The 22704-nt window shown below is 37.6% G+C and overlaps 3 protein-coding genes across 4 annotated transcripts; 1 reads left to right on the top strand and 2 right to left on the bottom strand.

Moving 5' to 3' along the window:
* Positions 1-726: 726 nt before the first annotated feature.
* Positions 727-3295, bottom strand: ccr9a (chemokine (C-C motif) receptor 9a). Of its 2 annotated transcripts, none has more exons than XM_081374675.1 (3): positions 2941-3295; positions 2632-2699; positions 727-2411 (listed from the first exon to the last, which is right to left on the bottom strand). In XM_081374675.1, the coding sequence occupies exons 2-3, from the start codon at positions 2683-2685 to the stop codon at positions 1359-1361; spliced, it is 1107 nt and encodes a 368-aa protein (XP_081230801.1). In that variant the 5' UTR covers positions 2686-2699; positions 2941-3295; the 3' UTR covers positions 727-1358. The 2 variants fall into 2 exon arrangements, with proteins under 2 accessions (XP_081230801.1, XP_081230802.1); XM_081374676.1 differs by having other exon boundaries at positions 2632-2694; positions 2941-3028.
* Positions 1288-22151, top strand: bfsp2 (beaded filament structural protein 2, phakinin). Its single transcript, XM_081374674.1, has 9 exons — positions 1288-2052; positions 18431-19161; positions 19599-19681; positions 19794-19950; positions 20028-20189; positions 21112-21237; positions 21336-21571; positions 21754-21839; positions 21974-22151. The coding sequence occupies exons 2-9, from the start codon at positions 18736-18738 to the stop codon at positions 22015-22017; spliced, it is 1320 nt and encodes a 439-aa protein (XP_081230800.1). The 5' UTR covers positions 1288-2052; positions 18431-18735; the 3' UTR covers positions 22018-22151.
* Positions 8278-14243, bottom strand: LOC308695589 (thread biopolymer filament subunit gamma; the record flags this gene model as incomplete). Its single annotated transcript, XM_081373774.1, has 8 exons — positions 13717-14243; positions 13534-13594; positions 13326-13421; positions 12596-12775; positions 12376-12501; positions 10893-11113; positions 10283-10320; positions 8278-8321 (listed from the first exon to the last, which is right to left on the bottom strand). Exons 1-8 carry the CDS (start codon positions 14091-14093, stop codon positions 8278-8280), a joined length of 1143 nt encoding a protein of 380 aa, XP_081229900.1. The 5' UTR covers positions 14094-14243.
* Positions 22152-22704: the final 553 nt, after the last annotated feature.

The following is a 22704-nucleotide window of genomic DNA, read 5'->3' on the forward strand; positions in this document are numbered from 1 at the left end:
TATACTTATAGCCTATATTTTATTCACCAGTGTTTTTTGTTTGTTTTTTAAATTAGTAGACATGGTAGGGAATTTTTTGTTTGTTTTTTAAAGAATTTTTAAGCACTGTGAAAGTTACAGAAGAACCCCTTTTGAATCAGCTTTCATTTTAATAAGCAGATAGGCCTATATGTGGAAATTTATGTGATTTTCTGTGCTCCATCCTGTAGGTCTGTTGAATTCAAGGTACTTTTTGAGCACATTGTGTGTTGATTTTTGAAATGCTTGGGTAAGGTGTGTGTGTGCAATCACGTGTCTGTTTTCTAGTGAGTGTGTCTGTCTCCCCACAAGACCACACTGAGTAAACCAGTGTACGTCACAGTCTCAACGGTTCGCACCACAGTACGCACTTGTGGCAATCTGCCAGATTCGAGTATCACAATTAAAAAAATCTTAGATACTTTCATGTCTTTATTAATAGAAGTACGCTTGTGTGCAAACATTGTACCTTGGCCTTGTCACTGAGGCAGTATCCTCAAAGTTACATATTTGTACCTTATTTACCCATAAAAGGTGCATTTTGTGGAAAGTGTCCCAGTGATAAGCTGTCCTGGCCCTAAAGTAAAAAAAAACAAAAACATTTTTTTCTGATGGTATACTTCCCCAGTGATATCAGTGTATGATGGAGAAAATGTGTGTTTATGCACATGCGTTTGTATGGGGAAAAGTGAAAGGGAATAAAAAGTCTGTATATCAGGTTTATTAACATTTTGTATTTAATATACTGTTTGGAATTTTACAAAATGAGCAGCAAATATTTATACACATTATGTTTGGTGTGAAATGAAAACAACACAGATACAAAACCCTGACTGTACAAAACTGGCTTTAAATCATGAAGAAAACTTTCACAGTTATACTTTTGCAGCAATTCAAATACAAAAAAAATTCCATCATAAAATAACATTCATAAACATTTTTTAGAAAAAAAAACCACTTGTTATACAACATTTGATAAACGTAAAAATTAATGCTGAACAATAAATGGAAAATATTGTAACAGTTAAACGGGCAAATCAGTCCCTGCCGCAGCACTGTTTATACTGGATTCATACAGTACACAATTATTTGATCAGGATTTTACTTTCATATTAATGGCCCAGTCAAACAGAGAGAACTTGTTATGCAATATTCAAAGTTGCAGCCATCTCATTGTGGTGAGCAGGTTACTTCACCCCTCCTCCAGACAGCATGTATTCAAGCATGCAAAGAACTCTTATGGAACCTTGAACTTCTGTTTTGAAACTCAGATGCCAAGCACCTGGAGCAAAACAGAAGCTTTTGCTAAGAAAGCCTCACTGAGAGTGATCTGACCCAGTTCACAATGACAGCGCATTGGTGGTGTCTGTGTCCGACATAACAGATGGGCGGGGATGGCTTCCCAACAACGCCTTGGAGTTCTGGGTTGGACAACAGCCAAGGTTTCGGAAAATTCGAATCACATCTTTTCGGAAACGCACTCCAACGAAGGCGTAAAGCAACGGGTTTAGGCAGCTGTGCATGTAGGCGAGGCTCTTCAGAACTTGGCTGGCGATATCAAAGCGCTTGACCTCTTCGCAGTTTGTAATTGTCGTATTGGCTGCCTGAGTGGCTTCCAAGACCAACATGCCATTGTACGGGAGCTGAGAGATAACAAACACTGCCACAATTGCCATGATGACCCGCAGGGCCTTGTGCTTCTGGAAGTTTCTCGTCTTGAGCAAGGTGCGGATGATGTTGGTATAGCAGAAGATCATCACTATGAGAGGGATGCAAAAGCCCATGCAGATCTGGAGAACCAGGACCAGTATTTTAGTACGGTTGTTTTCATTGTTCCAGTAGACCAAGGTGCAAAAGTGATTGTCCTCTTCATCTTGTTTCGAACGGGCAAAGAGAAACTCTGGAATGGACAACAAGGCCGCCAGGATCCAGACTAACACACAAATGAGCTTGCTGTACAAGAGACGAACCCTCTTGGAGTTTTGCGCCTGGGCAGTCTTTACGATTACAATGTAGCGGTCGACGCTGATGCAGGTAAGTAGAAACATGCTGCTGAAGAAGTTGATTTTGTAAACGGCAGAGACGATTTTGCAGAGAGCTGAGCCAAAGGTCCAGCCGTTGAAGGAATCGGCGGCCCAGAAGGGCAGAGTGCAGAGGAAGAACATATCTGCCAGAGCCAGATTCAGTAGATAAACGTCCGTCATTGACTTCAAGCGGTTTGCGAAGTGTGTGTATATCCAGACCACCAGAAAGTTGCCAATGGCTCCCAGAATGACAATTATCCAATAGAAAGCAGGTTCATAGTAGCTTCGAAACAGTCGCACCGGCGATCTGTCACACATTGACCCATCCTCACCATAATCACTCATAGTTGTGGAAAATTCATTATAATCCTGTGAAATATAGCAAAGCATGTGTCTTACTTAGCTTTTAGTTTATTAACCCCGATAATGTGCATTTTAACACTTTGTTGACGTTAAAGTTGCAGACAAACACCAGTCATCATTTTTTGTATATTTTACTGAGTGCTATATACAAATAAAAGTGACATTGACATAATGAGACATAGAGTTGTCAGCATGCACTTAATGTAAATATTCAGATATCACTTACATATTCTGACGTCATATTGTCAGTGAATGCCGTCACAAGCTCGGTTATGTTCATCGTTGATCTCTGTTCTTAAAAAAGTAAAAAAAAAAAAATACATTTTATTAAATATAAAAAAACTCATTAACAAAGATTCACTTATATTTCACTTAAGTACACTAAATATTAAATTCACGAATATCCACAACCAAAAAAAAAGTGCATATCATTATTAATCAGTCTTTTGAATTTGGTCTGTTTATGAAATTAAGCATTAGCAACCTGTTCCTTTACATGCTCGAAAAACTCTATTGATGTATAAGTAGTACTTACTTTACTATCTTGGAGAAAAAAGGGACTAGTAATAGAGATGAGCTGCTGTCTGCTGCCTTCCCGATCACTATGATCACTTTCACGTTGTTTTTGGCGCCGTCTGGAAAACGTCTGTTTTGCAGAAGCTTTTAAGGTCTGAGGTTTAACCACAGTGACGCACAAGAAGCATGCTTTTTTTTTTCTCCCTCTCTTAGAATCACCTTCTAACACAACAGCCAGGTATGAAATGTTTATTTATGAGCCCATTTTATACATAGAGCAACATTAAAGAGAAAACTGTTTTGTTTTTATTTGATCATTTTTGGACATGCCTCAAAAACCATAAGAGTTGTAGATTGGCTGCACTTGTTTACTCACAGTGTGTGAAAATGCTCCCCAATATCACAACTTTTGCACAGCATCATGCAGTGTTATCTGTAGTGCAACACGCAAAGGACTAAAATGTGTCTTACAGTCATGCTCAACAAAAAAAGATAACTGGCACCTCTACCAACACCTTAACCAGCTTTTCTGACTGTGAATGAAGAGTGAATGCCTTGCCTTACGCATGCCATATGTATACTGGACATCCAGGAAAGAATGTTGACACTTTGGATCAATCATTTCTATTATTATACATCTTGATTAATTTAAAAGTAGGGGGATGTTGCCTACACGGAACTCTTGGTATTGTCATGATTGCCATAAAATAAAAAAGAAAACAAGGAAGAACTGGAACTGTATTATCTTCCCTTTTTCACTGTTTTATAAGGTTTGTTTGTCACTGTGTTCAGTCACATTGACATGACATGACAGGATCTAGATTTTTATCAACACAAGTAAAACACTAATCATTCGCTAGCTGATGAATTAGAGCAATAGCATACACAGCAACTTCTTTACCAACAATTTACGCAATACAGATGATACGTCAACACTTCTGATCCTGGCTATGCATCGATAACGTTTAAATTTTTATCATAAATAAGCTTTCATTTGCATTTTTTTTTACACGCCATCATTGCATGTATGGTTCCTTACTTAAGTGAGAATCTTCGTGCCCCTGACATCCTGTTTATCGTTAAAACTGTCACCCAGACACATTACATTTATTTTTTATGCACTATTATGCCATATCCTGTTTCAAAAGACAAATTTCCTCTTTCTCACACGTCAGACACTACTGCATGAAATATTTAATTTCATATAACAGTGTTAATAAACAACCGTGATGCTTAGCATAGATATGTGTTAGATGGCTTCTCAAAACAAGTAGTTTTGGGTTATCTTGGATCTGTTGTTGCCATTGCTGAATGCAATACTGATTGCTCAATTTATAAACTCATCTTATCGCTCGTTTTCCAGACATGATTGACAGTGACAAGATCAAAAACATGTTCTGTGTTGGTATAAACTATTTCTGTGCGAAAATGTGTTGGATATATTAATTTAAAGTGCAAACAACACTCTCAGAAAAAAATTATACAAATTATACCTTCAGCTTGCCACTGGGGCAGTACCATTAAAAGGACAACTTTGTACCTCATGTAGCACCTCTAAGGTAATAATATGCACCTTTTATGGGTAAAAAAGGGCTTTTAAGGGGACTACCCCAGTTACAAGCTGTTGTACCCCTAAAGGTAAAATTTTTGCTAAATGTTTTTGAGAGAGAAGGTGTACGTCACAAGAGCAAGCGGTGATAGACCTTCATGCTCTGTGTCTATAATTATACCCTGCAGTGGCCTCCATAGATGACATTTACGCAAGCCAACCATAAACTGTTCCTCTTTCTTTGCAGTGACCAGGTCAAACAAAAAACATATGCACACACACATGCACTTTTAATCTGAGTTTTAGACCTTCCTCAAACTGTGGTTTGTGGCCCGGTTAAAACTCAAAAAACTGTTGAGGAGGTAGTGATTCATGTTAGACTGCCTCCAAAACCCTTTAAATGTTAGCACTGCTAAAAAAGAGCTAACTTTTACAGATTCCTTATCTGTAGGTTATTTCACTAAACTGAGGACTGTTACAAGTGTAACTAGCAAAAAGCTGATGCAATGCACGTCTCGCTTTAAATCAGTGTAAACTGACGTGAAAGTCAGTTGATTTAGGTGCTTACCCTCCTGGTACGTCAGTTTGCATGACAAACCTGCATAACATAGCAACGGTTGTGGCACTGAGAGATGAGTACAAATGTCATTTAGTACCTTGTACTACTGAGAACATTCTGCGGTGAGCATTTGCACGACATGCTAAGACCACAAGGTTATATAGAGGAACAAAGCACAGATAATGCATCTCATACACCCCCACAAAACTTTAACTCTGAGTGTGGAGGGTTTATTAATTCACTTTGCAGAAACCAAAAAATACATTTTAATACTATTATTAAAGTTTTAATAATAGTATTAGACTATTAGTTTTAGTCACTCACTCTTTTTGCTCTAGCTCTAAAGTAAGGTTGCATTGAGGTGTACACCTATTTGGGTTTGTTTGTTTGAGTGCCTATGTTTCCATTATACCCTTCTCAGTCACATGATGTTTTGAATAGTGTCATGAGCCCTGTGGTATCACAGTGGTAAAGTGAAAAATTAAAATAGAAAAAAGTGAGAAAAACAAATGACATGAGCGTGATTTCACAAAGCGTGACTTCCTCAATTTTTCGTCAGAGCAACATGAGATCTTCTAACAACAACCTTCTGAGAGAAAGCACAAAAGATTCTGAGGGAAGTTTATAGCATTATTGTGTCTAAAGAAGATAAGAGTAGGCTATAGTTAATTTTGAAGATTTAGATCGACATGAAAAATATCACCAAATCTATTTTCTAAATGTGTGCTATAGATCTTATTGTGAACAATTAATCTGTGCATATGTTTCTTTTTTTCCTTCTTTTTTTTTTTTATTCGTAATTGTGGCGAGCAGGGCGAGGCAGAGGACCGTGAGAGAGCGACACGAGGCCGGTGCATAGACTGTAAAAAATACAAATACAAATGTTCAGAAAGGATACAGAGGTGGTATGATGTGTTGTGTCAGATCATGGCCGAGACGTCAAATTTCAGGAATTCCAATCGCCGCAGCCTATGCTCGTTATCAGCTGTCAATCAAGCTGTCAATCAAAGTTAACCACGCCCTTATTTGTCATACATTTTATATCTAAATTCGATCTAAACTAATGAGTTAGAAAACAATTCTCCCCCCTCACAGTTGTCAGGCACTCGGAACCTATCGAAAAATACAATAAAAGTCCATGGGACCAACCTGTAAAAACATGAATTTATGCTGTGAAAACGGACATTTTAATAGGGGGGTCTATGGACATTTGCTCCCTTTTGGGACCTGCCCCTAGCGGATTTTCGATGTATTGCAGTTTTTCGCACTTCCGAGCATAGGCGCCGATTTATGTTTTCCTCCGTGGGTGCTCATGGGCGCAAGCCCTTTAAAAAAAAAAAAAAAAAAAGTAGTCAAAACATTTTTGCATTTCAGAACCTCAGGAAATGGACAGCGGCCGACACGAACACACACACCTATTTAGCCTACTTGATAATACAGGCGTAAAGTAATCTTTCAAGGACAGCGCCACTTCTCACAAATACAGACAGGATTGGAGGTTAACTGACACGTAACCGCGATCAGCTTCGTGTGAAATTTACAAAATGTAACAGTGTTAAATTTGACAAATACTGTTCGATAGAACTGCTTGGTTTGTTACTACAGTAACAGTTATCTGCGTGCTTCCTCAGCGATGAAGTTCCACATTTGTGGCTATCCAACACGAAAATGCATGCAGCAAAGCCTTTCCCAACATTGTTTTCTTCAGTTTTGTCGACAACTTTACTATCTCCACTAGCTATTCTCTTCTTCAACTCCTCAGACAGCATCCATCTCGATGACTGTAAGCAGATCGCGCGCGCGGTTATGATGACTTTTTAAAAGTGAAAGTATAGAGACTCCTGAGAGGGCGTGGGCACAAATAAACTGATGTGGATTTTAAATTATTTTATTTACTTGAAATACAGGCATATTTTTGTAGATGTGTTCCTTAAAATGTGCATATATGTTTACGTTTGTACGTGATTTTTTAAACCCGTGTTTAGACCCGTGTCCGACCCGCACCCGTTTGAGCAAAATTTTTGTTGACTCACCATTGCGGTTAATTCTTCAAGAGGATATACTGACTGGGAGCAACGTGTCTCTGCGTACAGAGCGGGGTCACTAAATAGGCGTTTTCATCCGAGAAACACTTCACATAGCACCAACTGCAATGTTTAATGGCAGTCTGGCACACGTGGGTGCTCGGTATTTTCCGTGGGTGCTCAATATTTTCCGTGGGTGCTCGAGCCCCGGAGCACCCACGGTATCGGCGCCTATGCTTCCGAGTAGGCTTCATTTTTCAGATTAGAAAGTTGCCGCGTGGGCCGGTGGCGTGATTACTGATGAGCGACACCTGCGCGATGCACCGGTCTCGTATCTCTCACGGAGGAGCGGAAGCATAAAGGAGGAGCGACGACAGTGAAGAGCGAGAGAGGACAGGCCTGAAATTGTGTTGTGTTGTGTTGTGTTGTGTTGTGTTGTGTTGTGTTGTGTTGTGTTGTGTTGTGTTGTTCCGCTCCTCCGTGAGAGATATGAGTCGCGCAATTGTCATAGTCGCTCCTCAGTAATCACGCCTCCGGCCTCGTGCCTCTCTCTCACGGCCCTTGGCCTCGTCCTGCTCGCCACAGTAATGTTTAAACAAAAGGTTATAACTGGACCTTCCAATGAAAATGACAGACTTTTCTCTGGTGATACCCAATGTACTGTTAATATAAGGGATTTTTCCGTATTGATTCTTCACAGGTGTTAGTTTACATTGTGTTGTGTTTTAGGGCTAAATGAAATGCATTGTGTAATTCCGTGTACTTTTGGGTTGTAACTCACTGAAGCATTACTAACTTTTTACTATTTTTCAATAGCATTACCAACCAATTCGAGTCCCTGTACTTTGTATTTGACTCAGTTATATAAATTAAGGTGCTTTTGTTGTATTTCATATAGCTACATTTACTTGTTCAAGTTTGATACTGTCACCCTAATTGGGATGTTCTTTCATTCAAAGAACAAATGTAGTTTGTACGTACTTGTTGTCAATCTGGCATTAATTTTGAGCAAGTAACTGTGCAAATAAATACAATTACACAATTTTTTGCAGTAAACTAATGATACTGAATGCCTTAGAATTACATATTAATTTGAGAAAAACAAAACACCTATAGATTTAATCATAAATGCAGCTTTATTGAAGAAACAGCAAATGACACTCCACACTTTGGCCAAGGGTCTGCATTCATCAAGACTGCATTGACTGAAGGGCCTCCCAGAATTCAAGAGGATTCAGTATCATCTGCATCAGAGATGACTGATGTCTCTGTGTAAGAAAGATGAGGAAAGTCACATGCTGGTCTTGTTGATGACTGGTAAAAACAGTAAAGTCACATGGCGAATGCAAGGGCAGCTCATGGACAGCACAAATAGAAGTTGACTTCAAATCAAACAGTGGAAATGACTGCGCACATACCTGTAATAATTTCTTTGACCTTGATTTGACCAGCTGTTGGTAGAAAAAAGGGACAATGGAATAAAGGCACACACAGTAATAAACAGAGAGAGAAAGGGACAAGGGATGAGCACTATTAATTGGCTGAAGTATTTGTCAACATTCATAAACCTGAAGCAGTTTCTGTCCTACACTGCCTTTGCATGTTAGAGTTAAACTTGCCTGTCAGGATGTATCTAGTTTGTATGTCCTTTGGGGCAGGGTTATGGGGGGAGTCCTGGGGGGTGCTGGTGTGGGGCAAAGCCCTCCCTACAGGATGGAAAAGCGCAGATGAGAAAGCGCCCCCCCTCCCCATGCCCCTGGACTTTCCTTTTCAATAAAAATGCCTATCATCACAACTATTTACATTTTATCTAGCTACATGTTATGGATGAATGAGCTGTTTTCCTCATAATTCCATTTGCTGAACAAGTGAAAGCCATAAGTCAACAACCTGTGTCACTTTATCATGTGCATGAAAAGTTAAAACAGAATGATCATCCTATCCGCTTTGTGAAATCAATGACAATTTGCATCGCTGTAGGGGTGTGTAGTAGGGATAGTTAAAGAAAAATTAAAATTCCGCCAATCATAAGAGTTTCCTTTTTCCATGGAACACCTACAGTAAGTGATTCTTTGTAAGAATATTTGACCACTCTTTAAATATAATGAATGTGAATGAGGACTGGGGCTGTCATGCGCTCATATGACTTCCTACCATTGTCCGGGAAGCAGACACACTCTGTCAGTTCAAAGCTAGACTAAAAACACATCTCTTTGACCTAGCTTTCACATAATACATTATAGACTTCTATAATTTAATGTTAGGCTGCATAGATTAGGTCAGCCGGAGCCGGGAACACTTCCCATAAATCCTGATGTACTCGTTACATCATGAGAAGAATGGCATCTACGCTAATTTTAGTGTCTGTGTTTATCCCGAGGTTTTCCTGCAGCCAGCCTGTCACTCTAATTTAGTGACAAATGATTGTTGCGATGGAGGCAAATCAGTCAAAGCTAGCTTTAGATGGAAAATAGCTTAACTTGGCTATAAAGCCAAAACAATCTCTGATGAATTATACGCTTATCTCTGTGAAGCTGCTTTGAAACGACCTACATTGTTAAAAGCGCTATATAAATGAAGATGACTTGACTTGACTTGACTTGACTTGACTTGACTTGACTTGATATCATGAATAATTATTTTGATAATCCTTTTACATCAACTGGATTCCAGTTCACAAACCTGTCTAAATGATTCACTCACAAATCGGACAGATCCGGTTCTCACTAAAGCAATGATGCTGTTAACAGCTCATTTGAAGATTATCAGTAAAGTACCAACGGAAATTTTACTCAAAATGTGTGTTTACTATTACACAGAAGAACAAAACTTCATAAGGGTTTGGAATGACATGAGGGTGTGTAAAGGATGACAGATTTTTGAAACTTTGAAATCTATCTCTCTCTTATCTCAGATTGCAGGGAGATCTTTGTGTGTCATCTTCATCATCAAATTCACACTCATATGTGTACTAACATTCTGTTGGTTTGAGCAGTCATGCAATACGTATGCTGATGTAAATATAACAGCTTTGTTAACAGTAACCAAGCAAACACTCAATAAGATTCAACCGTCTGACCACATACGTTTTCTAAGGTAGTCAGGAAACTCCCTGATGACTTTCCCTAATGCTTCTGATATCATTGTTGCTGTTGGACTTACATAAACTTACATAAACATTTGGTTTCCATTTACTCAAAGATACTGAAACTAAAAAGGCAGCTCTCACCTGAAAAAGTGTAGGATGACTCTGTGAACTCAGGCATCCTGAAAGTTAAACAGTATGAATGAAAAAAAAGAAAGAAAGAAAATGTAGCAAACAATGCAATCTCTATTTTACTTGACATACTAGTTTTAGAATTGTCCTGTGTTATGCTAACACTTTCCAATTTATTTATGATACCAATCAAGCAACTGCACAGAATATTTGTATTTCGAAAACGTCATACCACATACCATCACATTAAAATAAACTAGTGAAGGCAAAAAGGTGAGTATGGTGGAAAAACTTGACATAAAATAGACACTTTCCTTGATCTGCACATATATTTAAATTTTAACCTAAGATCCTGGGGCCAGTTGCATAAGCTTGGCCTCTATGTTAAGACTATGTCAGTTAATAACTAGTTTGTCCAATTAGCAGTTATACAAGAGGTAATCACTCAGGTTCAGATTAGACCAAACTAACTTTTTATGTAACTTCAAAAAGTTGGGACCGATCTTGGAAGAAAAAAAAATAGGTTACTAACTTTTAAGACTAGTCTAAGATGTTTATGCAACCGGCCACACTGACGTCCATGTTATATGTCAACTAGCCATATGATTATGACAATATTTACTTGAAGTCGTCTCCTTCCAGTAGCTTTCTGTAGGTGGAGATCTCAACATCCAGGGCGAGTTTGATGTCCAGCAGCTCTTGGTAGGCCAGGATCTGTTTGTGAAGGTCTGTTTTAGCCAACTCTATGGCTGATGTGAGGCTAGCAATCTGTGCCTGATACTCAGCAACACCCACACTAGACTGAGCCTGGGCTTCTGCTAAACTCTGCTCCAGAGACATGTTCTGAAAAGATAAACACAAACAAATGTTCTTCTTTATAGATGGCTGTCATGATATGTTATGTTTCAAAGACTAAAGGCCTATTCACAAGAATGATAACTATAAGCGTCCACACCAACTGACGATAACATTTTGTTTATTATATGTGCCTGCTGCAGTTTTGTTGTCTGCCACTTTAAATGCTCAAGCTCTTTAAAGCAGGATAGATTCTGATTGGCTGTATGGATTTTAGCTAGAATGGATCAGCTGGAGAAAAAAAAAAATGCTCTGAAAGTGATTCCAATGATATCTTTCCTCTGTGTTGTTATTGATATAATTATGTGTGGACTCTACTATTTTCTTAGAAGTAGAACCATTATTAAAACTTTAATTTGTTATCAGTATGGTTATCGTCCTTGGTGTGTGTGTGGGGGCAGGGTGTGTGTGTGTGTGTGTGTGTGGGGGGGGGGTCACACTTAAGATTAGGGTCCACTTCTCACTATTAACTAACTTCAACTTTTGCCTCAATAAACTCATAATTACTGCTTATTATTAGTTAGTAAGGTAGTTTTTAAGTTTAGGTATTGGGTAGGATTAAGAGATGTATAATATGGTCATACAGAATAAGATATGCTTTATAAGTACTAATAAACAGCCAATATCCTAGTAATATGCATGCTAATAAGCAACTAGATAATAGTGAGAATTGGACCCTAAACTAATGTGTTAGCTTTTTTTTTTTATAAAGTGGTGTCATTTTCTTTTCATAGAATAATTGTCCAACTTTACCGTACAGTAAACCAAAAACACCTAATTCTTCAGCACTATGATATCTCATGTTCTCAGACATCGAATTTATTGTAAATGATGTCATAAAACTCTTGAAACGTCTGAGTTGTTTAGAAAACTGCCACTTTTGCAGCAGTGCAACTTCACTTGTGGCATTGGGGCTTTTGCTGCCAATTCAAAACGGCTGAGATCAATAAACCACTTCCTATGTAATCTGTTTCCTGTCTCAGACAGCTGTGATTTATTCAAGAGACGTTTATAATATGCTGAGAACCTGCGCTGAAGCATTTCACACTGCTGACGAACATTGTTTCTCAAGGGACCTGCCACTGTTGAGCACTTTTACCACCTGAACAGTCCTAAAAATACCTTCCTCGTGTTTTTAAATAATTTTTTTTTTTAATTTAAAGTTAATTAAATTGCTCTTCATTTCACTGCTGTCAAAAGTGCCTTGATTTGGCCAACATTACACATCCTTTAGTAAGTCTAACACTTACTGCGGCCACAAGACCTTGCAGCTCTAAATTCAGTGTCTGCAGCTCTTTCCTGGCAACTGTGATTTCTACTTTGGTCGATGACACGGCTTCTGTGTTTTTGGCATTGGTCGTCTGCATCTCATCCATCTAGATTCATAAGTAGAGAGTATAAGAGCTATTAGTTGGAATGCCAAAAATGATCGAAACATTCAGACAATGTGAGCACTTCTTGTGTGCAGACCTTGAGTTTGTAATAAGCCTCAGCCTCCTCTCTGTGTTGCTGCACAGATTTATCATATTCCATTCGCATCTTGTTGAGTGCTTCAGATATGTCAAAGGACTTCCCGGTGTCTACTTCAATCATTGAGACTGAAGTGTCCATTGTTGTTGTGCCCAGTTTAGATTGCAAAGATGACAATTCCTAAAGTGATAGACATAACACACAGAGAGAAATTAATAAAAAGAAAGAAATACATACATGTATTTAGCTAGGATGCATTAAATTAACTCTTACATTTTTACAAAAAAATGCCGTTCTTTCAAACTTTCTATTCATTAAAAGAATCCTGAAAAAAAATGTATCATGGTTTCCACAAAAAATAGTAAGCAGCACTGTTTTCAACACTGATAATAATAAGAAATGTTTCTTGAGCAACAAATCAGCATTTTAGAATGATTTATGAAGGATCACGTGACATTGAAGACTGGAGTAATATGCAAAAAAATTCAGCTTAATGATAAATAAATAGTTATTTTAAACTGTTACAATATTTCATCATACTAGTGTTTTTACTGTATTTTTTATCAAATTAATTTAGTCTTGGTGATCATTATTTTATTTTTTAATGTTCATAAGTGAAAACAATAAAATAATATAAATATATTTGCTTTTTTTATATCTGCAAAATTTCCCATTATCTTAATTACTCCTTGGATGTATGCATTTCAGATTTTAATTGACAGAAAAGTACCTCCTCTTGTGTTTTGCTGACAAAGTCCAGTTCATTTTTCAGGCTGGAGAATTTGGCATCCAAATCGATTCTTAAGTCGGAGGCCAATTCAATGTCCTGAAAAGGGATACAGGCATTTGTGGTCAAAGTTTTGTCTACGAACAACAAATTAAATCAATAACAGATCGTTTTTAGTATACATTATGTTACTGGATGTCATCCTGCTCACCTTTTTCATGGCATCAATATCAGACTCAAGCTGAAACTTCACTCCTTGTTCAAAGTCAAGCCTTAGTAAAAATCCAAAAAAAGAACAATGTTATTTATTGACAATATGCTGTATATTTCAAGTGTTTGAATAACATTAAGAATTTTAAGAAAAAGTATGCCATTGAAAAAAGGAAACACTCACTTAGCCTTCAGTTCATGGGCAGTTCCACGGACATTGTCCAACTCAATCTCCAGTTTGACAGTGTCGATGGTGAGAGTTTCCAATGTGCTGCGATACTCGCTCAGCTGGGCCTCATACTCCACCGTGGCAGTCACGGATGACTCTTGGGACACATCCGCCCCCCCAGTCAGCTGGGACAGCTTGGCCTCCAGAGCTGCATTCTCATGCTGTAGCGCCCGTACTTTGGCCATGTATGTGGAAAAGCGGTCATTGAGCCCAGAGAGTGTGTGCTTCTCAGCTGCTCTGGAAAGTGTTGGGGCCAAGGCAGAGCCTGATGCTGGACCGGAGGCGAGTGCGGCGCCTGCACCGAGTCCTCCTGCAGCAACGGCGCGACCCATAGCGAATGCAGGACTGGCAAACAGTGCACCACCACCACCACCTCCCAGTGCCAATCCTGCACCACCTCCAGCACCTCCACCAAGGCCAAGACCTCCACCGGCTCCAAAGCCCAGTCCTCCTCCCAGGCCAAGAGCTCCACCTAAGCCAGCACCACCTCCTAGCCCTAGACCCAATCTTGCTCCATTACTTGCACCAAGACCTCCGTATCCCCCAGACATCCTGGTAGAGCCGAAGGAAACAGACAAAGCCATGATGAATAGCTATGGATGAGTGCTGAAGGATCAGAGTTTGAAATGAGCAGGGAGTGCAGGCAGGGCGAGAGACTAATGCTCGCAGTTTAAATACACTTAAGGGAGGGAGGGCAGTGCAAAAAGAGGCAATCTGTTGAGAAAGAATAAGCTGTAACTTGTCTCAGTGGCAAGGTATGGCGTCGGTTGTCTGTTAAACCTAAAAATATTCTCACCTGCAGGCATATTTTCCTTCTAGGATGGGACTTCAATCTAAATGCTGAGTTTGCAGTGACAACTAAAAGATGAATATCACCCTTAAATCTCACCCACCAAATTTTGAAATGGCCTTATTCTCTTTTGGAGAATCACTAAACTAAAATGCAAAAACAACGACTGTTTCCATAATCTGCTGTATTTGCTTGTGGAACTGTAGAATTTTTTGAGCCAATCCCCTATGAGATTAATCACACTGATTTATAACTAAAAAATATTTTCGTTAATTAAAATAAAGCTATAAAATAAATATATTTTTAACAAATTAAAAGAGAATTTGAAATCTTGCCTTAAGTTGAAGTATACTAAAACTGAAATAAAAATAAATTAAAGATAAATAGAAATATAAAAAAACTAATAAATATGACAAAATTACTCAAACTTAAACTTAAATTAAAATGAAAACTGAAAATATAAAATATATAAATAAAAGCTAATTAAAAAAAATATAAGAAATACTATAATAGTACATAATCTTAAATACTCTTCATTAGCAAATATTCTGAGCTGTGACGTCAAAGGCGACAGACAGGGGAAATTACTTAAATATAATTAAATTAAAATGATAAAATAAATATACAATCAAATATAAATGCTTTTAAGAGCCCTCCAAAAAGAATCAGGCACTGGTAAAACATCTACTTTACTATAACAGAAAATATTGGTGATATACATGCTGCTTTAGACCGGTCAATGGTTCTTTTTAGAACCCACACACCACCAGACTTTCACGGTGTTCCGAACACAACAGACTCCCACAGAAGCATGAACCTTGCATGAAAAATGAAAACAATATGTGTTCTAAAATTGGCTCAATATATCAAACATGTTTGATCCACTGACTGGATGGAATCATAGTCTGAAGCTAAAAGGTCTGAGCACATCATACACTACGCAATTTTCTGTGAATTTTGTAAGCTTCAACCTTTATGCAATTATTATCACAGATCTCTTACATAAGGTCAGTGCTTGGTATCAGTGACATTAATAAAATGTGGAATCTGCTCAGTCTTGAAAGTCTATGCTATGCTCAAGGGCAGACTCTACTGATAGGTTTGTGCCTGTTCTGATGGCAGGTGAAGCATACCTTCACTCATTTTGCAAATTCAAGGCATGCCGATGGCATGATTACACTCAGCTGCCACATCTGTGATTCATGTTAGAGCAATTAAAATTTTATCTAATAGAAACCTTAACGTATGAAGAGAAAGGCCAAGACAACTCAATTATTGTGAAAATGTGAAAATTAAATAATTCAATACTAGATTAGGATCCCTGGATGCAGACACAGAATCAGACATGAATATCAATGTAATGTATAAAATCCCTTCAACTCTAAATGATGTGGAAAGGGAAGGGGAAATCCCACCCTGTTGTTCTGATCAGAAGAGGAATTGTTTGTTGTTCAGTGGAAAGCAATGTGACTATTTTTTTTTTATATAAATACCACCAGAACAGTCTAAAGTGCACTATGCACTTCTCCCAGGGTTATTTAGAATAGGAAGAGGTTTTATTCCATTACTTATTATTCTGACACTTGGGGTTTATTGCAAGAGACAAACTTATAGGTTAGGTTAAACCTTCTTGATTTACATAACAGTACATTTATTCATAATGCAGAAATAACTAGTAGAACTCTGGTGACGAACTTGGATGGAAGTCAAAAAGTACATCAAAATGTATGTGGTGTATCTTATTGGTTCAAAAGAGCTCTTTGCTCTGAGAAACAATGGCGAAACCAAAGTTGAAGTTTCATACTAAAATGTTTGTGTTTCTTTCGAAATGTATTTTCAGTTTCAGTATAAGTCCTGAAAGCCCCTGAATTTACATACATGTCTTCAAACAAAACGGCAAAACAGACAGACAGAGAGACAGAGAGAGAGATGGATAGACATAAAGACAGATACACTGTTAGACATTTCAAGGGTTTTTCAGTAGTGTTGCCAGTAAGTTACTGTAATTAAGATTTACAGTACCATAAGCGTATTTCAGTTTTGTAGTAACTACATGGCACTGTAATTGTGTTTTACAGTGGATTACTGTAAAATCCAAGCTAATCAGTACACTACTGTTATTATTTTTATTTGTTCTAAATATAAATTAGATTTTTATAATTTTGATATAGAAATCAATTAGACAAATTATTTTTTTTATTTTTATTTTTTATTTAAAACGTTTCATATACTGTATATCACAAAATAAACAGTCTGCCAATGCTGGAAATTATGTGTTAAATTTTTACACATTAATGGGTGAGTTTAGGGACAACGTTTTTTGTGTTAATTTTAACTCATTCATTGTGTTAATGATTTGAACAATAAATATGTCAGAAAGGTTAGCACAAAGATGTGTAAACGTGTTCAACACATTATGTGCTGCCCTTCACTGTACACATTGTTAAAAAAACATCCATAAAACCCTAAACAAAATGTTAGAGTCATTGGTTGTTTAGCTTATACAATTATTATAATGAAATATCAACCATAAAACTGCAGAATATAAATTCTTCATTTTTAAGCTGTCAAAAAGGAAATGTCTAACACAGGACAAAACACAGTTATTTTCACAATACATGATACATAACCCCACCTTCAAAATAATTCATGGATTCATGTACACTGGTGGTGGCCAAAATAAGTATGTAAGTGTCTTAATGTTTTTGAAAGAAGTCTCTTCGATGCTCAAGAAACATTTCTTATTATTATTAATGTCTGTCTACTCCATCTTTTTCACAGCAAAGGAGTAAAAGTCATCATCACTTTCTTTAAAAAGCCAACTCAATGTTTTTGTCCACCTTTGCGAATAAATGAACTTCTCCAAAGATTGGTTCCTGTTTAGAACTTGACTGACAACATCAGAATGTTCCCTGGAAATTCCATATTATTTTCAAATAATTTTTAACCTCCTTTTTCACATTTTTATTATTATTTTTACTATAACTTAAGAATATATATATTTTGTCAATAGCATATTCAAACATTTCAGCTGAACTAAATTAAATTATGCCAGATTAAATACTTACATATCCTAAATTCTGTCTAAAAATGCTGAGATCCATATACAGAGAGAAAGATTGAAATCGATGATTTAGGCCTACCTGTTTGAGACAAATACACAATAAGACAAATGCAAGAAATCACTTTGTGATGATCGTTCACCTTCCTACAGTAGTTAACCCACCTGTGCTCTGATATTAGGTGGGACTGCAATGGTAGAAAGTCTTCTGCTAATCATTTCAGCAAACTTATGTCGAAATATAACAAAAATATGATTTCAAGTACAGCTTAGGTCTACCTCAGGAATCTTACTAGACTCCAGAAGTCTAACAGTGTAGATAGACAGATAGATTTCTAAAAGAAACCACCACACTGATAGCAACACAACGCGTGACGTTACTGAGTGAATCAGTAAAAGAATGAAACGGTTGAAATTAAATAAATGATTCAATGACTTGTGACTCCTGAATAAATCAGTCTTCGGTCAGCACTGACCATATAAATGCAGTATCTGTGATTAAAAAAGATACAGGCTAATGAAACCTTATCACTTTCTCGTGGAAAAAAAGTTCTTCTGACTTCTGTTTTGATGACAGTTGAATACATCTGCCACCTGAAAACAGGATGATGCGGTAAAGATTACTTATCAAATGCAAAATCATCTTGTGAAGCAAGTACTTCTTTCTGTTGCCTTTTCCCCCCTCATTTACAACTCTTGTTTATATGAGGTTCTGTATAGCCTGTATATCATAAACACATGGCCAACCACATACACATGTAGGCCTATACTCTCTTGGGTCATTGTGATGATAGTTTAGTTTCCCCACTGTCAAACAGAAAACATACTGAGAGGGCGACCTGGATTGGTCCATAGAGCTTTCCTGAGAAGACCACTGTGCTGAGACAGCTGAAAACTGCCTAGCGGTGATGAACAAAGAGCAGTGACCAGCATCACCAGGTCTCTATCACAATAGTATTAAAACAAAGAGCCTGCTTTCCAGAAGGCCGGGCCACCATAAAGAGGCATGCACTGGTAGCTGTTGCCGTTTAGCTGAGGGGAGGTCAGTGGATATTTACGCTTGCATTGTGGTCATGTCTATGGACTAATAGTGGTCTGTCACTTAAAAAGCATCAGGACAGGAATGCCTCTGCCACGACGTCGGTCCTCCTTCCTGGGCCAGGCTGCTGCGGAGCAGCCCGGCGGCGTGGGCCGCATGAGTGCAACAGGGATCTCTGCGCCTCGGGGAGTGTTTGTAGGCATGGCTCCCACCGGAGGTACCAGCAGCCTGGGTGCACGCGTGTCCCGCAGAGCTCTGGGCATCAGCAGCGTGTTTATGCAGGGCCTTAGAAGCACCGTTCCTGTGGTAAGCAAGCCCGGGGATCGAGGCCACCACTATGACTTCGACAGCCTTAACACGTGCCTGTTGGAGTATCGTCATAAAGTTCACGCTCTGGAACAACTCAACCAACAACTGGAGGAACAGATCAGACACTGCTTAGATAGGAAAGCTGTCAGCGCCGGGAAATGGACTGGCCTAAAGCAAGACTGGGAAGATGTTTATACACAGGTAGGAGTTGGACTGTATAGATCAAGCATAGAGGTCAAAGAGCAAACTTAATTAAAACTTTTAATATCTTTTAAATTAAAATATGTATTTTTTATTTATTTATCCTAAGATTTTTTTGTAGAGAAAATATCTTAAATTTAAGTTCACTTTTTTTTTTTACACCACACTGAAATTTTGTTTTAAACATAAATCTAACAAAATGTAGAGATATTTATGTTTGTTAAAAAAAAACAAAAAAACATTTGACCATTTACTTAGAGAATATTTATTTATTTAGAGAAAGAGAGAATATTGTCAAACTTAATATTTAAATTAATTTATATATGTTTTCTGTGAACAGGTTTTATATATAAAAAAATGAACCTCCTAGTACTGAGGAGGTAAAAAGATACTCATACTACTGTCGCACATGCTAACATCTTCCTGCTTTCTGTAAGGTCAGTGAGGCCACCCTGGACAACGCTCGACTTATGCTCCAGACTGAGAATGTTCAAGCCAATGCAGAGGACTTCAAAGAGAGGTGTGAGTGTGCTTCATTGATTAAAACAGAGAAAAAGATTTTGATCGCTCTAGCATTTATCTGCATGAACAGATTTCCAGCAAAGAGTGTGTTTTTATTCACGCTTGTGTAGGTACGAGAATGAGCAGCCGTTCCGCAAAGCAGTGGAGGAGGAGATTAACTCTCTGTACAAAGTCATCGATGATGCAAACCTGACCAGGATGGACCTGGAAAATGATATTGACAGCATGAAGAATGAGCTGATGAATCTGGAGCAAAGTCATATGGAGGTGAGATAAGACCAGCTCAATGATAGAATTATCTTAGAGTTAGAGTTAAATTAGGATCTTCTTTTGCTCTTATTTAGGATGTTAGAGTGCTCTATAAGCAGATGTCAGGGCGTGAGGTTGAAGAGCTGGAGGCTCCCACTGAGACCAGCCTGGACCAGATTCTAGCTTTCATCCGTTCCCACTGGGAGAAGGTCATTGAAAGGAACCGTGCTGAGACTGAAGTCTACCTTGAGTCCAAGGTAAACCATAGAACATGAATCATATGTATATATATATATATATATATATATATATATATATATTAATTATATATATGTATATATATATATATACATACACTTATTGCTTATAATACACTTATTGCTTACATTTGTAAATATATATATATGTGTATATATGTATATATATACACACTTGCCATATATATTAATTTATAGATATTTACACTACCGATAGAAATTAATACTTTTATTCAGCAAGGATGCAATAAACAAAAGAAACAGTAAAGAGATTTTTAATGTTGCAAAATATTTGGATTTCAAATAAATGCCTAAATTATCTAAGAATCCTCAAAAAATGATCACCATTTCCACAAAAATATCAAGCAGCACAACTGTTTTTTATCTTTGAAAATAATAAGAAAAGCTTCTTGAGCACCAAATCAGCATATTAGAATGATTTCTAAAGGATCACGTGACACTGAAGACTGCTGAAAATTCAGCTTTGCTATCACAGTAATAAATTACATTATGTATTAAAACAGAAAGCAGCTATTTAAATTGTAATTCAATTTCACATTATTTCTGTTTTTACTGTTTCTTTTACCAATAAATGCAGACTTGGTGAGCATAAGATACTTAAAAATCCAAAACTTTTCAACGGTAGTGTAATTTATATGATCAAATAAATATATACAAAATATATTTTATTAGGCTACTGAAAATGTAACAAAAAATAAGTAGAACTTAGCATTAACCAAAATGTATAAATGCTGCAAAAGTATTGTTCATTGCTAGTTTATGTTAACATATATAACTTTATTGAAAAGTTCAATAACTCTCAGGACCACGTTGGGGTCCCGATCACCTTGTTGGAATTTATTTTGTGATAATATTATCCCTGTCATAAAATGAAAATCCCCTATGTGTGAATGTGAAACAGGCCGAAAGAGTGACCAGTAAGCTGAGTCGAGAAGAAGAGGAGCTTGAGAGTCTGAAGACAGAATGCAGTGATGCCGGGTGCAAGATTCAGAATCTGCAGGCCGAGACTGAGTCTATTAGAGCTCTGGTAGGGCAACTTTCTCAAAATGTGATGCAAAAAAAAAAATCATAAAGCACAACAATATTCAATTGACTGAACTTTGTATGATCCCCCATTCCCTGCAGAAACGAGGCCTGGAGAACGCCCTCAACGATGCCAAGCACTGGCACGACATTGAGCTCCAAAACCTGGGCTCTGTCATCGGAAAGCTGGAGGGCGAGCTCAATGACATCCGTGGGGACATTGAGCAGCAGCGTCGGGACTGTGAAACCTTGCACAACAACAAGATGAAGCTGGAGATGGAGATTGGAACGTATCATGGAATCCTGGACGGAGAGGAGAGCAGATTCCACACCTCAACGTGAGGCTCATTTTCAATCTGCTTATGACAGGAGGACAAGGACTGTAAAAACAACTAAAGCCCTGACTCCTCGTTCTCCCATAGTCTTAAGTTCTTTGAAACTCTCCCTAGTTTCAGTTTCTGTGATTCCAGACAGATCTCTCAGGGGATACTGTATGTAACCACAATGTTCTGTACTGTAGGTTCCACGGTGGTTCTTCAGTACCCGAGGGACGAACTGAAACCACATTTTCCACATCTGAACCACAGAGCTGTCCACAGACGGAAGGTACTGTTTCAAAGGAATATATTTTATCTACAAAAGATTCTCAAATGATCTGTAGTATGAACATTAAGCTTGATGAACAAGATGATCAAGGCTTTTTGGAGATTAAAAAACATGTTTTTGATTTCCTTTGTCAGGTTCTAATGCTCCTGGTGCTCCAGAAGAAAGAAAGAATGAATGAAATATATCATTAATTTTCTTGATTTTCATTTGTTTCTCCTCACTTGTAGTTTACAGCATCTATAGACTACATGATTGCTGTGCAGGTTAAGAAATGAATAAAAACATAAGACATAAATTGAATATCCACTCATAAAACATTGACTTCAATTCATTTTTATTTAGCATTTAGCTGATTTTATATACAAAGACTCTCCAGTTGATTCTTTAGCCTCTATGATTCCATATCCTGATCCAATATGCCTATATTCTGTTTTACTCCCACGGGTACCAAAGCCATAAATGATAGTGTGGGAAATATGAATAATTGACTATGGTCAAAACTGAAGCTTCCTAACACGATAATGATACCTTGTGGTTATAATGACACGTCTATGAAACTGCCACTTAGACATTACTTCAAATCCATGTTATCGTTCTGAACTATCATTTCTTTGTTTAGGAAATCCTCAAATAGCAGTTTACTGCATGCATGGGGAAAAAACACAAAGCTATAACAAAAGACAATAGCTGACTGACATTTCTAGTACAAATAGGTAACCATGGTGTGTTTTAAAGAAAACCAGTCCCACATTTACACTAATTTAAGCAGTTTAGTAAAAACATATTGAATGTTTTATATATATATAAAAAAAGTGCAAATTCATGCAAAATTAAGAAATGACAGTCTGACATAGTATACTAAAAC

Source organism: Scardinius erythrophthalmus (genome assembly GCF_964197995.2).
Source record: "Scardinius erythrophthalmus genome assembly, chromosome: 9".
NCBI classification, from domain to species: Eukaryota; Metazoa; Chordata; class Actinopteri; order Cypriniformes; family Leuciscidae; genus Scardinius; species Scardinius erythrophthalmus.

Coding starts and splice junctions, on each gene's coding strand:
- ccr9a (XM_081374675.1), bottom strand. CDS start 2,685: ATGAACATAACCGAGCTTGTGACGGCATTCACTGACAATATGACGTCA. Junction 2,412..2,631: donor ACAATATGACGTCAGAATAT/GTAAGTGATATC, acceptor TATATTTCACAG/GATTATAATGAATTTTCCAC.
- bfsp2 (XM_081374674.1), top strand. CDS start 18,736: ATGCCTCTGCCACGACGTCGGTCCTCCTTCCTGGGCCAGGCTGCTGCG. Junction 19,951..20,027: donor TGGAGCAAAGTCATATGGAG/GTGAGATAAGAC, acceptor GCTCTTATTTAG/GATGTTAGAGTGCTCTATAA. Junction 20,190..21,111: donor AAGTCTACCTTGAGTCCAAG/GTAAACCATAGA, acceptor AATGTGAAACAG/GCCGAAAGAGTGACCAGTAA.